A 14,443-nucleotide genomic window follows, 5' to 3' on the forward strand; every position below is an offset into this window, starting at 1 on the left:
CAAGGACATGAACATACCGTCACTATATCCAATATCTGATACTTTTGTAACGACCGCTCGGCCATAATTATTTTACACAAGGTGAACCACAATACGCATTTGTCGGGAGTGACACGCCGTCCGCATGGCACGATAGCGGCAGCAACTGGACATTTAACTCGAGAGGCCAATTACGCGAGAAGCTCGGGGGCATTTGGGAGCATGGAGCACGGAGCAGCTGGCTGGCTGTGCCCCACCGATTAATTTTTTGGCAGAGGTGGCAAACGTGGTTTTCGTTTTGGAAGGGTTTTTTATCGAGGAGAAAGGATTGAGTGGGTACAGGGGGACTTGCGACTTCCGTGAGACTGTGTGTAACTATATACAATGGATAATGCTGTCTACTCTGGATCCAGATCCACCACTCGGCGCAACACTCTCTCCCGGGCTCAAAGGTCTCAGCCCCGCCAACTCTCGCGCGCTCTGGCACTCCTCCTCCTTTCCAGCTTTCCGTTGATTTCTGCTTGTTTTTTGTTTGTTTTTTTTTTTTTGTATTGTTATTGTTATATTATGCAGCTGGCTGTGACGTTTTTTATGTTTATATTTGTATGTTTTATGCTTTTTGATTTATTTTTTTTTGTATATTTTTGAACTGCCTTTTTGTGGTCCTTTCTGTTTTGCAGTTGGGTTGTATTATTGTATTCTATTTTGCACTATATGCCGCGAACGGGGGTACCAGAATGTGCAATTAGATTGCATTTAAAATTGATGGATTAATTTGCCTTGGGATCGCCCACCGAGTCACTTGTCATTGCACGCCCCCACACAACCACTTGGCCCCCATCACTTATGCAGATTGGCATTCGGTTCGTTTTTACTTGTAATACCACCCTTCCCCCTCCCCCCTCCCCCGCTTACACACACATTCACATGCACAAACATTATTTATGCACTGCGTATTTAAGGATATTCACACGTACACACATTCACCTACATATGTATATACGACCCGTATGACCCGTGTACAATTAGACAGAATGCCGTGCCATACTTATTCCCGGACTCCGGTTGCACTTGAGTGGGTGGCAGGTGTGTGCGGCAGTATTGTGTGCGCCTTTGAGCAGCAGCAGCAGCAGGAGCCGTAGCCGTAGCCTTAGCCGTACCCGTGGCCGTAGGTGTTTAGCCCGGAGGAGAAGATTCTTGTTTTTGCCACACGATAATTATGATGCTCGCACCGGGTCAATTCAGTTCATGACCTATAGAGAGAACACACACACACACACACACACACACACACAATCAGTTGCTGGCTCTCAGTCACTCACTCACATGTGTGTACACGTGCACCCGTCGTACCCGTACGTGTGAACGCGGCTGTTTTTATGATACTACTCGAATGCACTCGAAAAAAACGAAGGATCATGCATACATCATGCATACAAAATGCATTGGCTTTTCGTTTTCATTTTCAATTTACCCCACACAAGAAGTGTGCTAAATGTACACACATACATAAGTATTTATGGATAAATGGTTGGTTTGATGGTTTCTTGGTTTGTTTGTTTGTTGGATGGAAGGATGGATGGATAAAGGGATGCATGGTATACATATATGTACATATTTATGTATGTATGTACATATATGTATGTTGTTTCGGTTTCATTTCGTTTATTGGTATAACATTCCATTACTGGAACACGCTATGAATGAAAAATTTAGGGGATGAAACCTGCTGTGTGACAAGAGAAGAGCATAAAACCGAAAGAGAATCACTCACACACCAAAAAAGGAAGAGCAATGGCAAACGAGAAAAACATAGCCCACCCCCTATCAGCCCACCGAAAAAAGCTCAAAGAAAATACACACTCTGGGAGCGGAGCGGAGAGGCCACCGTGTTGTACCGCCGTTTCGTGGTGAATATGGAAACGATGAGAGAATCATCACACTGGAAAGGATGTTAGACGAGTACACGTGCCCGTGCCCGTGCCCGTGTCCGTGTGTGTCTTCTCGCTCTTCGCTCCGCTTATAATCATCCAGCGAAGCAGCACAAGCAATCTCATTCGAATTGGTGTTTACTGTTTCCCTTCTGCTCGTATTCTCAAAATGTTTGTATCTTCCATTGAAATGTGGGGTCGTTCATGGGAAATGTTTACAGTTGTTGTTGCCCCACTGCACTGATTAATGTTTTTCGGTTTTTTGTGGGTTCTCCTGATAACGATGATATTTTTGCACACTCGCTCTCTCTTTATCTCTCACTCTCTCTCTCTCTCTCTCTCCCACATAGAAATGCACTCTCGAACCGGCTGTAAGCCAACACTCACTCACACACACTCACTCTATGTGGGTTTATATCGAAGCATTCCCTGGTTTATATCGAAGCAATCCTTGTGCCTGGGTTGCATATATCGATGACGACGTCGTTCCTACCAACAATTATGTTTACACTTGATATTTTTCCCTCTACTGTAAATGAATTCCTGTGTTAACCCAAAACCCCTTCTCAGCCCCTCGTTATATCGCCTTAGTTTATGAATAACTTTAATGGCAGTCAAGAGTATTACGGCGTGGGTGGGTGTGGGAGTGGGAGTGTGAGTGGGCGGTATATTTTCTTCTTTCTTTTTGGGTAATGACGTCATTCCATGCGATGTTGTCTGACTTTTTGTTTTCGGTTGTTTTTATTTTCTTTCATACACATATTTTTGTCGTTTCTCTGGAACGGGATTATTCACGCACACACACAAACGCCACACACGGTCTATACACACGCTCTTGTAAATATAGTTGCGGTTTGCTGCCACTAGAGGGCGACAGACGGACCAACGAACTTCTAATTGCCAAAAATAAACAGCAACAATGACACACTTGTTCTCTTATTCTCTCTCTCCCGTCGTATCTCTGGCTCTGTTCTGCATTCATGTGCGCACCCCCTCTGCGCCATGCCTTCCCTACCCATACACATACTTCTTGACGCATTAACGAAATTGTTATAAAGGGTTGCCTACTTTCTGGAGCCTGTTCCACTTTCTACTTTACTTTCTGTACGGTTTAAATTGAGCCACTTCTACACAGCACACACTCAAAGACACCGTCACAGTCTATGGGAATTTTGGAATTTGAATTTTACTTGGGTAAAACTGGTCGCGTATTCCACAAAGCCACCACATGGTCTAATATCATATTAACCCACACTGAAGGTGTCACGGCCCACGCGGGGGACATTCAGCAAATGTTTGTTCATCTGTCACACACACAAGCACAAGCACACACATACATAGTACATATGTACACATAATACAAAATACAAGAAAAAGTTGCTCATAAGTCCACACGCGCTGTACAATTATTTTTTCACTTCCGTGGAGAAGGGCATATACCCACTCGTCGTCGTACACCCCATAATCTCCCCCTTACTCCCCCTTATTAGCGTGCGTTAAAATTTTATATTTTTTAATCGGGTGAAGAAAAAAGAGAGGAGAGAGAAGAAAAGGCATGGAGGGGGGACACATCGCATCGCATGCTGTGGTGTATGTGATTTTGCGTGTGTGAATGCCTGCCGAGGTAGCCGACAGCCATTCATTCACCTTCCAAACGGTATACACGCGTGAATACGTCACACAGCACCGATACCAAGTCGCGCTGCGCTGTAACCGAAACCGAGACAGGAATACCCTGCCACACGGCCACACACCACCACACCGCCCCGTAAACCCACCAACGCAACATTCCACCCGTTGTGCTGCTACCGCCACCACCACCGACCGACCCGCTGACCCAATCCCAACACACGCACACAAATGCAAAGCAATATCGGCGTGTGTGTGTGCGTGTATATTGTATATGTAGAGCGTTGTTCTTTGGGGCTTGTTAGCTCTGTAAAGAAACGGTTCAACAATTACAACTGTCACAGGGGAACGGGATCTACTAGCGACGTTGAAGCGCGACAAAAACATGTGGAAGACGGCTTACAAAGCCCTGTAGATGTGGCATTCTCTCTCTCTCTCTCTCTCTCTCTCTCTCTCTCTTGCACTGGACAGTGTCCCATACACACACACACACATACAGTGCAGGTGCAGGTGCAAATGCCGTCTGGACTAGAGGCCCTGTCACTATAATTCCCAGCCCAGTTTCCTTGGATAAACTTTCATTATTAGCCGAAAACGAACCGAATACACAATACTCTCTATTCGTTATTCTTTTGATCTGAAATTGTATTTTTTCCTTTAGCTTTATTTTCACCACTCGACCCGAATTTCGGATGCCAGCGCACCAACACATAAACACTTGCACGAACACACACACACACACACACACACAACTCTTGAGATGTGGTATTTTTTCTTCAATATTTTTTTCAAGCCAGAGCCTGCGGTGCCCGTGTTCCAAAAACTGCAATTAATTCGATACACACACTATAGAGAAGCACTAGTGGTGGGCGGGGTGGAGGGTTTGGATTTTTCTTGATCCAGATTATGAGAAAAGTCGCAGCTTTAAAAATAAAAAACAAAAACCGCTTTGCGCGAGAGCTACAACCGACATTGCCTCACCAGTTGGACGAAAAACTCAACAAACGCAAGACTTCAACTCGGCGACTTTGTATTACAGACTACAACTACAACACTGACACGAAGAGAGACATGGACACGGAGAAGGCGACACAGAGACCCAAAACGGGTAACGAGTAACGGGAACGGAGCGGGGGGGCACACATACACCAGAGCACATGGCAGTAGCGAAGCGGTAACCATCGGAATCAGCCGCAGAAGAGCCAGCGCCAGTCCCAGAATCAGCCCTGCGCTCTGGATCGAAAAACAAAAGCTCAAGCTCTTCTTGGAGGGACTGACACCAGAGCTGCATTGGCGCATGGAAAGTACACCCCTCGCTCATAAGATATTCGGCAGCTTAGCCGGGTTGGATGTGAGAGCAACAGAGACGACCATACACACATCTGGCAGCAGAGCAGACACAGAGCGCAAGGAAGCCGTTGTTTTCCGCAAGAGCTTTCGAAGCTTCGCCCACACCACTCTCCTCCGCCCACATAAACACCCAATCATGCTCTGCGGGAAGACATAGAAATTACAATTTCAATTATAGTTTGTTTGTTTTGGCAGGCAAACATCTAGATTCCAGACTTCCAGTTTGAGTCGCCATATGTTTTTTCCGCAGGTATCAGCATTTATTATTAATACTGAAACCCTGCTTGTAATAATTAGGGAAAGAAATAATCGTACATCGATTTGTTAGCTGCGCAGAAGCACTCAAGGATATGTTCGAAGACAACCCTGGTGTTCGCCCACACAATTAACGGGCATTTAAAAATGCATACTTGCGATTAGATCTCTCGATAAAAAAGCTAGACATTGAAGTGCGGTTACACATTTATTCATGCAAAAAGGCATCTCGATACAGCGAAAGAAGATAGCGCAAAGAGTGCCGCCATTTCGAGCATCTAAGTCACTGAGAGTTTGGGCATATCATATGCTTGTAATCGGATCATTTTTATAGCCAAGTTGAGCTGATAAATCTTCAGTTGCCACTGCTTAGATGTTCAATAATACATTTTTAACTATCGAAAACCAGCTCGGAAACGTTAGAAAAAGCAGCAGCAAAAGCAGCTTAGATACACCCAAAGCCCCTGAATTTCTTTCCCATAAACGTGGGGAATACCAGAACACTATTGTCTCCTCCGAAACCTCCTTGGGTAATATACATCAATTACATTTTTTTCTGTTTCAATTCTAATCATAACAGTAAGTACATCTTCCATCAAGTTGTCCAACTGGAAAATGCAATAACCATTTCACATTGTACATACTTATGACTGCCTAAATGTCTAGTTGGATTTTTAGTCTTTCCCCATTCCGATTCAAATTTAAGGCTAATCAGAGAAGCATTACAGTCCAAGTAGATTTAGCTACCATAAGCCATAACCATACCGTAACCATTGGAGTATACTCACATGATATCGCCTAGATTGGGACGAGACTGGACAAGGGCAAAGCTCTCCTGGTCATTTCCAGGTCCTGGAACGGCTCGTCGCCGTTTATTGGAGGCCTGTGAGCCATAGTGTGCACTCCTGCGGATGACGCCATCTCCGATGATGGCTATGCTGTCATCTAGGCTATTGATGTGGCTGTTGGTCAAACGCGCCATCGGTGAAGAGCCCCTTCTGCGACGAGCTCCCACACCGCCCAGCATCCTATCAACGATGGAAACGGAATAGCTCTGGTTAGTGGTTAGTGGATATGGCCAGTCAGGAAGCACAGATCACAGAACCCACAAGGTAGTCGTTAAAAACTATATTCTATTACTACACACACACACACACACTTTCGGGGCTGTAATCATACATATATCATATTGGTTGTTTAGAGCGCAATGAATTCAAATCACTAGAGATAGATATACGAGATTCGAGATCTGCATCTGTTGCCGCGTTACGATATTCCTGGAACCGTGAGTAAGATGCACCAGCTGGCACCGCTCGGGCAAAACTGATAAAATGCCATTGGCAGGGTATGGCCGATGGCGCGTGGGCTGTGTGGATTCCCTGCTGTGTATTCTGTTCCAGAAAAGGTAGATAAATGCCATACACACACACACACACACACACAAACACACAGATGCCGACGATGCCGATGATTCTGATAGTGGTTGATGACGTGCTTGATAGCGCCTGGCATGTGCGCACTACAAGTTACCGTTAGTAATTAGCAGGCGGCAGGGCCCCCCACACACACATTCATACGGCTTACATTGTGTTTCAACAGCGTCCGGCGGCGCCTAAGATAAGGTGAATAGTAGTTGCACATCCCAAAGGAGGCCTCAAAGACAGCCGCTAACAGCATGTGCACATTGATTTACTTTCTGTTAATAACAATGGTATTCAATAATCATTCAAATATGGAGTGCGCGCGTATGACCTTACATTTTAATAACTGCTTCATTTTACCATAAATACATTCCTTTTTGTAATTTCGTGCAAGTGGTTGGGAATTTGTGCAGAAAAATATATTTTTGCCTGTCCACGCGGATCTTGCAATATGTAAATATGCACATATATATGTGGAATACTCAAGCGTTTCAATGTACTCTCCTACAAAACATATGCAAACACAATTATTGGCCAAAAATGGCTGCAGTTTGATTGGCAATTTTACTTATTATTCCACTTTTTATTGTTATGATCAGACTGTGGCACTATGGCGGGATTGACTCGAATATGCGCCTTGCCAGTGCTGCTTGTCCACGTGTATCGATACGAACGGCATATCGATATATTGGGTCACACCAACTTTCGCTGTAGCGATTAAATACAAAAAAAAAGATATCTATATATGTACTTAATAATAAAAAAAAAACAAATCTGTTATGCTTTTAAATATGTTTCTATTCGTATTGGTTTGAATTATAAAATCAATGATTAAATGAACTGGTTTGCTTTTTGCAACTATCGATATACACACCTCTGCAGCTGGGACGATCCCTAATCCCTGGCTTTTGTTTTTATTAATCTTTCCGTTAAAAACGGTCTGCAGCAGCTTGTTGCCAAGTGTTTAGTAACAAGATAGTCACAAAGCCATATTGTGTCATAGATCAAACTGGATTTTAATTGTTGATGCTGCATGTTGCGTGCAGCAGCCACCCGATTCAACCACACCAGGCTGCTGCTCTCCCGTTTACACAGGGCTTTAGAGGCCAAGTGCAAAAATTGAATTTATAATTTTGTTTTTGCTGATTTTTTAAAGATTTATAGCTGAGATCAAATAAATAAATGGATTTCAAATTATAATTTTAGGAAATGCTTAGTTTAGGGTGTACATTAAGAATCAATTCAACTGGTCATCATCATCGCCATAATCGTCCCACATGTCGTCGGCAAATGCATCATCCTCGACGCCAAAAATACGCTCCAGATCCTGTTCGGTCTCGGCATGAATGGCATCTGAGGTTAGTAGATCCTGGTCCTCGGGGCAGGCCGTGCAGCGACTTTCATTGATGCCGTAATTGAGGCAATTGGCGCCCACGCACTCGCAGCAGCCGTCGTGGAACCAACGATAGCTATTAGCGCCCATGCTTTCGCACTGCTGTTTGCACTTGTTCGACCGAATGCAAGAGTTCACATAGATCACAGTGCAGTTGAGGGTGGCTCCGGGCTTGGGTCGGTCACCCAGTACATTGTCTGTGCCCTCGAGGCGGTGCTTGATGCCGGCACGCATGGGAAACCGCATGGTGGACCACTGGTCGTCGTCCTCAGCGGTGAGGGTGTCAAACAGTTCGGGAACACCTTCCACATCACCAATCTCCGAGCGCGGTGTCAGCGAGGGCAGGGCATCGGTGTGCTTGGGGCACATGTCCAGGCAGCCGCAACATTCCGTGTACAGCTCCCCCAGGCAGTTCAGACAGTCCTTGCAGCAATGGCAGTCGTTCAGCTTGCACTGACAGCTCTGCGTGAGCAAGCACTTCGACACCACTGAGCCGCAGACCACCTCATTGCAGCCATCATCGTTGTTGGCGGCCGCAAAAGGCGGCGACAGAAGCAGGAGGCATGAGTAAACCAGAGGCAGCAGCAGCAGCAGCATTCTTACACAACGAAGCCTGGGAGCACAATGATGCGTCAGGCATCATTTCGTATGACTTTATGTGTGTTACAGAGGTGCCAGGAGTCGGTGACAGGTAGCCAGAGGGCTACCGCAATCCCACTAATCCCCGCGGTGATGTCAGCGGCGGGGTAGGTAGGCGGGTTTCGCGGGCAATTTAAAAGAAGTTAAGGCTTAAAAATAGGCCTGGGACATAAAATAAATCCACAACAAATACAATAATTACGCGTTAACCCTGATCACCGTTGAGGGCACGGGCACAGGCAAGAGCAGAGGCCACTGACGGCTATCACAGCATTTATTTTCGAACATTTTTCATCCTGTACACAACATGGTCGACTGTTAAATAATGAAGGCCGTGATCCAATCAATAAACTTTGCCACATCTGCATATATTATATATTGATTGCTACAACAGTTCGTGGAACCAGCAGGACCCAACTCTAGGGCGGGTGGCAGTGCCGCTGAGACAGTGCCACGCAGCATCCAGCGACTGTTTTTCAGTATCATCAATCCAGCCCCCGATATGCCTGTGTAAAGCCTGCTGCTGCTGCTCTGTGGCTCCCTGGACTCCAGCTGTATGCCTGCGCAGAAGGTGCGGTTCGAGGAGAGACTACGAAAATGTGAATTCGCCTTGAAGCACACTCCATTCGCAACGATGGGTGCCTTTACCACTTTGGGTATACTGGTATCGGTTGCCTTTTTGCCTTCTCCCAGATGCTGCTGGGAATGCTGCTGCTGCTGCTGCTGTGTCGCATTCGATCTGTCGAAGCTCCAGCCAATGACAATGCCATGCTCCCCCACAATATACTCCGATTTGCTGGAGCCCGACCACAGACAGGCGGGACGTATGAACGTATTGAACCTGGGGGCAATGGAGCGGTCAGTGATATGGAAGAGGACTCAATTGCATTTGGTTGTGCTCACCGCACTTCGTCCTTGAGTAGGATGACTGCTATGTCCGCATCGTAGCTGCTCAACTGACTGTTAAAGTCCGGATGTATATAGATACCATCCACGGGTGCTGCCAGAGAGCCCTCCTCGTTCCAGTTCTTCAGATTGTGGCGCCCCAAAAAGACCAGCACCTCGTTGGCCGTGTAACGCTTGTTGAACATCCTGAAGCAGTGGCCCGAGCTGATGACCACGCGTGACGAGACGAGTGTGCCGCCGCATTGGAAATCCAACGATGTGAGATTGTTCACATAAATGGCCGCCAGCCAGGGCCACGAGCCGCGCGTAATCGATGGCAGGCTGCTGCCCACGGCGCTGCCATCCACAGTATCCTGCTCCTGCAGCTCTTCCTCCGACAAGTGCTCAAATTCTTCATCATCAGGGTCTTCGTTGTCGGCAAACACGGGCGATGTGATGGCATCCGAACGCCTCGAACTGAGAGGCAGCCGAAAGTCGAGACTGCTGTCTATCTTTCCACAAATCTCCTTGGGCGAATGAAAGGGTTTTCTATACGGAAACGGGCATTAACGATAACGAATGAATGGCATTGAGAAGGCGCTTGCTTGAACCGACCACAATCCGTATGCATACTTCTTGAACTGGCTGCGCGGCGGCACTGGCGGCGGCGACTTCGGCAGGGCCTCCACTTCGTCCAGTAGAAGCGAAGTCTTCTTGTCCGGTATAAAGGTTAGTTTTCTGGTGTGCTCCAGCTGGATTTGGGTCATAAATATGCTGTGATCTGGAAGGGCGAGGGATTAGCAGGGTGCTTTGTGAACAGACGCGTATACAGACCGCCAGATCCAAAGCAAATTACATGATTGTTGGCCGAAATCAGCAGCAGCTTGGGTGGGAAGTGATGCTTTGGAAAGCGTATCTTGTAGAGGACTGGCGCATTTTTTGTGAACTGTCCACGGGTCAGTAGTTCTATTTCGCCCAGATAGTTCTGCAAAATGGAAGGTATTAGTGTATTATATTGCATGTGTATTGTTTGCCGGTTAGCCCTCACCGTTGTTGGCTTTCCCCTCATGGAGAGCGTGACGCGCAGCTGGAGTGGCTGCCTCATGTCTGGATTTCGCACGGCGATCAAACCGAACCATTCATTGCCATCGAATCGATACTGAAAGATCTTTGGGCAGGGACTGATGGGCATGCCCTGGGCAATCACCTTGGACACGTGCTCGAAGCAGATCAGCAGTATTGTGGTGAAATGCAATTTCATTTCAATTTTCGCGAGTCTTTTACTCACACACACACACACACACGTGCACATATGCAAACGGACATGAGATATGCAAATGCATGCGGTCATTACTTTTAGTATGTAGCCGTTTAGAAGACCTGTTCACAATGAAATGCAGTGATTGAACGTTTAAAATGATCTTAAATCTTTGATGCCACATTTAAAAATATCTTCGGACTGTTTTGGCTACTCCAAAACGAAAATCGCGCCTCAGAGCTCATAACCCACGACCAGGGTGTCACAAATATGTAGTGTGCAATCATCGCAGGTATCTCTGCAAAACTATCGATGTTTGTTAATTTTGGCGATATATCTATGGTTTTTAGGCGAAAACAAGGCTCTGCCTAGGTCGGTGTTGCCAATTTAGCTATTTTCCCACAAGATCTAGCGAATTTTAAATTGTCATACGCGAGATATTTTTTAAAACCCCAGGTTGGCATTATAGCTATCTTCTAAGTTATTTTTGCGGTATTTTAGCTTTTCTAAACCATCTGCCATATTCAGGTATTTTTAGGCTTCAAGTACTTTGTAGCATTGTTTTTTATTCCGGAAATTATAACTTTTTAGAAATTAGAATCACACCAGGAACAAAGTGGCTATAATTTGCAAACTTATGCTGTTTAAATAACGTTTTAATACTTAAGCGTTTTTTTTTAGCTTCTATCAAAATTGTCTGGCTATTTCTAGCTTTTTTCAAAGGTAGTTTAGCTCTTTAATGACCCGAAGAGTTGCCAACACTACTATCGATATAGCCGCAACTTAGCCTATCGGCTGCACTCAGATATGTTAAGTGTTAGCCGTTAATAACTCAAATGCCATCAAGTTTAGCAGTACATTTTAATCCAGAAGTTTAATAAACATTTGTTATTCAGCTGCTGCAACTTCTGGTGCCGCCTCCGTGGCTGGGGCCGGTGCTGTTTCTTCCGTAGGCGCCTGGGGGACCTCTTCAGCTGCAAGTGGTGGCGCCTCTTCTGCCGCTTCAGTTGGTGCTGGGCCTTCTGCTGATTCTGGACCTGGTTCTGCCCCATCCGCCGGTGCAGCAGCAGCAGTCCCGCCTTCTGCTGGCGCTGCAGTTCCGCCTTCTGCTGGCGCTGCAGCCTCACCTTCGGCAGGCGCTGCAGCAGGAGCTGGGGCTTCGCCTGCGGGTGCTTGAGCTTCGGGTGGTGGTGCTTCTGCCTGTGGCTGTGGCGGTGGCGGTGGTGCCGCTGCCTCCACTTTCTCTGGAGGTGGTTCTGGGACATCATGCGACTCTCTGGTGTTTTCAGTCTTCTTGCTCTGCGTAAGCGAAAGGGATTTAGAAAAGGAAATGATGTCGACATTTTTTAGCCCGAATAATACCTTCTTTTTCTTCTTCGTCTTGTCCTCCTCTTCTTTTTCCGGAACCTCCGGCTGCTGCTTGTAGTCCTCCGGGAAGAACTTGAGGGCCTCCTCCCGCCCGGCAGTGACATTGGGACTGACATAGGTGGGTGCAAACACAACCAGAGAGAGCATCATGTTCGATTGCACCTTGGAGACCTTCAGTACGATCTTGTCGCTCCTGAAAACACACACAAAATTGAAAGAACAATGAACGGGACTGGAAGAGGAACAAATACTTACGGAGACTGTTCAACGCTTCTATTGTAACGATCTGTTGAGCTGGCTAGCAGTGTTGTCTCAGCAGGATCATCGGTGGTAAAGTATCCATAGGAAGGCACATCCGACTTTTGGCGATCGACGGCATTCATAACCTCCTCCCGCTTGGAGGCTTCAAAGGCCATAATGACATGTGGGGGTTCCGGCGTGGGATCGGGAGGCAGGAAGCCAGTCGTTTGGCTCCGGAAGAACATATAAACGAGAGCGGCATGTGTCCGCCTGTTGTTGGGCACCCAAATCGGTGGCATTTTCACTGTTTTGGTGCGAAACCTTGGCTTGACAATCACCTCCTCGACCACCTGCTCCTCCTCTTCGACCAGGTCGTTTAAGTCCAGGTCCAAATCCAGGTCTATGCCAAGATTGGCCAGTGATTGCCTCACATCCTGCTCTGGAGTCTCCTCTTCACTGCCCTCCTCCTCGCCATCCAGATCGGCGTTGTCGTCCGCTGCGGGTGCCTCCTGTTGGACATTGATGATGGACTTGATCTTTGCTTGCTTTTTCTTCTTGGCCTCCTCTTCGGAGCTGATCTCCTCGAACCACTCTTCGCCCTCTGTGGAAAAAGAGAGCGGGGAGAGTATGGGGGGTTAGCTCTGCCCGCACGCCCGGACTGCAGCCAATGTTTACCTGCAAGCTCCACCTCGAACTTGATTTTCATTGGAGCTATAATGGGCGGAATGGGATGCTCCTTGTTGAACTCTTCATTTGGTGGCCCCACCCGCTCCTTGGTCAGCTCTTTGGCATAGGCTGTCAGGACATTGGGCACAGGGCCGGCACCCTCATCGATCTTCCAGAAGCACATCAGCAGCTCCTTGCCATCTAGCTGCTCGATGACATCGGGCGGCAATGGATTCTTGCATGCAAAATTCACACTCTCAAATTGTTCGGCCGTCACTTGGATGACCTTTCGATCCTTGCACTGCATCTTGAGTGCTTCGGCGGGCTCTTGGAGCTTCTTGAACATATCACGATTGACATGCGGCCCAAAGACAGTGACCCCAATGTCCGGTAAATTCGCGAGAATGGCATCCGTCACAAAGGTGAGATAATCCGTTTGCTTCTTATGCTTGGCCTCGCGCTCTATGCGCTGCACACGCTCCTTGATTTCGGTTTTGACGCGCAATTGCTCCACCTCGATGGGTTGCAGTTCGTTGACCGCATAGGTGACAGGCCGAGGTGCCTTTTGTAGGGTCTTTTCCAGCTCCTTGTTGAGCATGGCCATCAGCTTTGGCACATCTGTGCCAAACATAATGTTCACTGCCCTGCCACCCTGTAAGCCAATAGTGATTAATTGGAACCTTTTTAGGTGTCTTCCAATCCATAACTTACGGTCACGAATAGCCACGTGGGCTCGCTCCTCTTGTTGAAGCGCTTAAGGGCTGTTATGGTATCCGATTTGCACTGCCAGGGTAATCAGGACGATTAGTTAAGTACGCTAATGAAGCGCAGCCTCTACCTACAATGGCCAATTGAAGATTGTCGCCACCCATTTCCAGTTTGATCTTACGCAGGCCGCCCACCATGCCCAGACAGGGGCCACACCACTCGGAGTACACATCCAGAACTGCTCGCAGAGAGACGGGGAATGAACGGGGTTAGGGCTCACCATATAGACCAGCATATAGCTACCCAAGAGTCCGGGACGTTCGAGGAACTTTTTAAAATCCACATCATTCTGTAGATCCGCCTGCAACTGTTGCACTCCTCCCTTCTTTGCCATGCTCTGCCCGCTAGCCGCTAGCTGCTAGCCTCTAGCCTCTAGCCAAATGAGTTGTACAATTTTGTTTTATAAAACTGAGGCCTAAAAATTGAGCATTCTGCTACCATGTCGTAGTGCCCGAATATGTATAATTTTCAACTGAGGTTTTTGAGAATTCAAATTTGAGTTATTGATCAAACAAAACTGTTGCCCAGAAACGGAAACAGATTCCGGGGCTGGGGTTGGCACTGGGACTGGGACTGGGGCTGGGCTTGGGTTGTGTTGCGTGGCCATTCTAATCGACATTAATTAGTTAGCCACACGCTCATGTTGTTTTAATTATTTTGT

General features: G+C 47.0%; 4 protein-coding genes across 38 annotated transcripts in view; all 4 read right to left on the reverse strand.

Moving 5' to 3' along the window:
• The window catches only part of LOC117590345 (voltage-dependent calcium channel type A subunit alpha-1), a 55,912-nt gene extending 49,073 nt beyond the window's left edge, over positions 1-6,839 (reverse strand). For 23 of the 32 annotated variants that reach the window (XR_004574283.1, XM_034282854.1, XM_034282851.1 and 20 more), the window contains exons 1-2: positions 6,729-6,837; positions 5,933-6,172 (exon numbers count right to left, since the gene is read on the reverse strand). Coding sequence is in view for 29 of the 32 variants with exons in the window: in XM_034282854.1 (XP_034138745.1) it covers positions 5,933-6,172; positions 6,729-6,730 (242 nt within the window). In the remaining 3 variants the exon portion in view is untranslated. Of the gene's footprint in view, positions 1-17; positions 148-5,932; positions 6,173-6,728 lie in introns of those variants that run through there. The other 9 variants (XM_034282862.1, XM_034282859.1, XM_034282861.1 and 6 more) reach the window with 4 other exon arrangements.
• On the reverse strand, positions 144-14,250 carry LOC117590356 (fibrous sheath CABYR-binding protein). 2 transcript variants are annotated; one of them, XM_034282893.1, is made up of 8 exons: positions 14,026-14,246; positions 13,857-13,960; positions 13,726-13,797; positions 13,024-13,666; positions 12,364-12,949; positions 12,103-12,301; positions 11,941-12,039; positions 144-221 (listed from the first exon to the last, which is right to left on the reverse strand). In XM_034282893.1, the coding sequence occupies exons 1-8, from the start codon at positions 14,114-14,116 to the stop codon at positions 171-173; spliced, it is 1,845 nt and encodes a 614-aa protein (XP_034138784.1). In that variant the 5' UTR covers positions 14,117-14,246; the 3' UTR covers positions 144-170. The 2 variants fall into 2 exon arrangements, with proteins under 2 accessions (XP_034138784.1, XP_034138783.1); XM_034282892.1 differs by lacking the exon at positions 144-221 and having other exon boundaries at positions 11,583-12,039; positions 14,026-14,250.
• On the reverse strand, positions 7,761-8,718 carry LOC117590367 (protein twisted gastrulation). Its single transcript, XM_034282914.1, has one exon. It carries the CDS (start codon positions 8,553-8,555, stop codon positions 7,803-7,805), a length of 753 nt encoding a protein of 250 aa, XP_034138805.1. The 5' UTR covers positions 8,556-8,718; the 3' UTR covers positions 7,761-7,802.
• LOC117590358 (serine protease gd) lies at positions 8,788-11,002 on the reverse strand. Of its 3 annotated transcripts, XM_034282896.1 has the most exons (5): positions 10,531-11,002; positions 10,317-10,467; positions 10,116-10,263; positions 9,501-10,031; positions 8,788-9,438 (listed from the first exon to the last, which is right to left on the reverse strand). In XM_034282896.1, the coding sequence occupies exons 1-5, from the start codon at positions 10,831-10,833 to the stop codon at positions 8,916-8,918; spliced, it is 1,656 nt and encodes a 551-aa protein (XP_034138787.1). In that variant the 5' UTR covers positions 10,834-11,002; the 3' UTR covers positions 8,788-8,915. The 3 variants fall into 3 exon arrangements, with proteins under 3 accessions (XP_034138787.1, XP_034138786.1, XP_034138788.1); XM_034282895.1 differs by having other exon boundaries at positions 10,317-11,002; XM_034282897.1 differs by lacking the exon at positions 8,788-9,438 and having other exon boundaries at positions 9,891-10,031; positions 10,098-10,263.
• Positions 14,251-14,443: the final 193 nt, after the last annotated feature.

Source organism: Drosophila guanche, unplaced genomic scaffold (assembly GCF_900245975.1).
Source record: "Drosophila guanche unplaced genomic scaffold, DGUA_6, whole genome shotgun sequence".
Classification (NCBI taxonomy): domain Eukaryota; kingdom Metazoa; phylum Arthropoda; class Insecta; order Diptera; family Drosophilidae; genus Drosophila; species Drosophila guanche.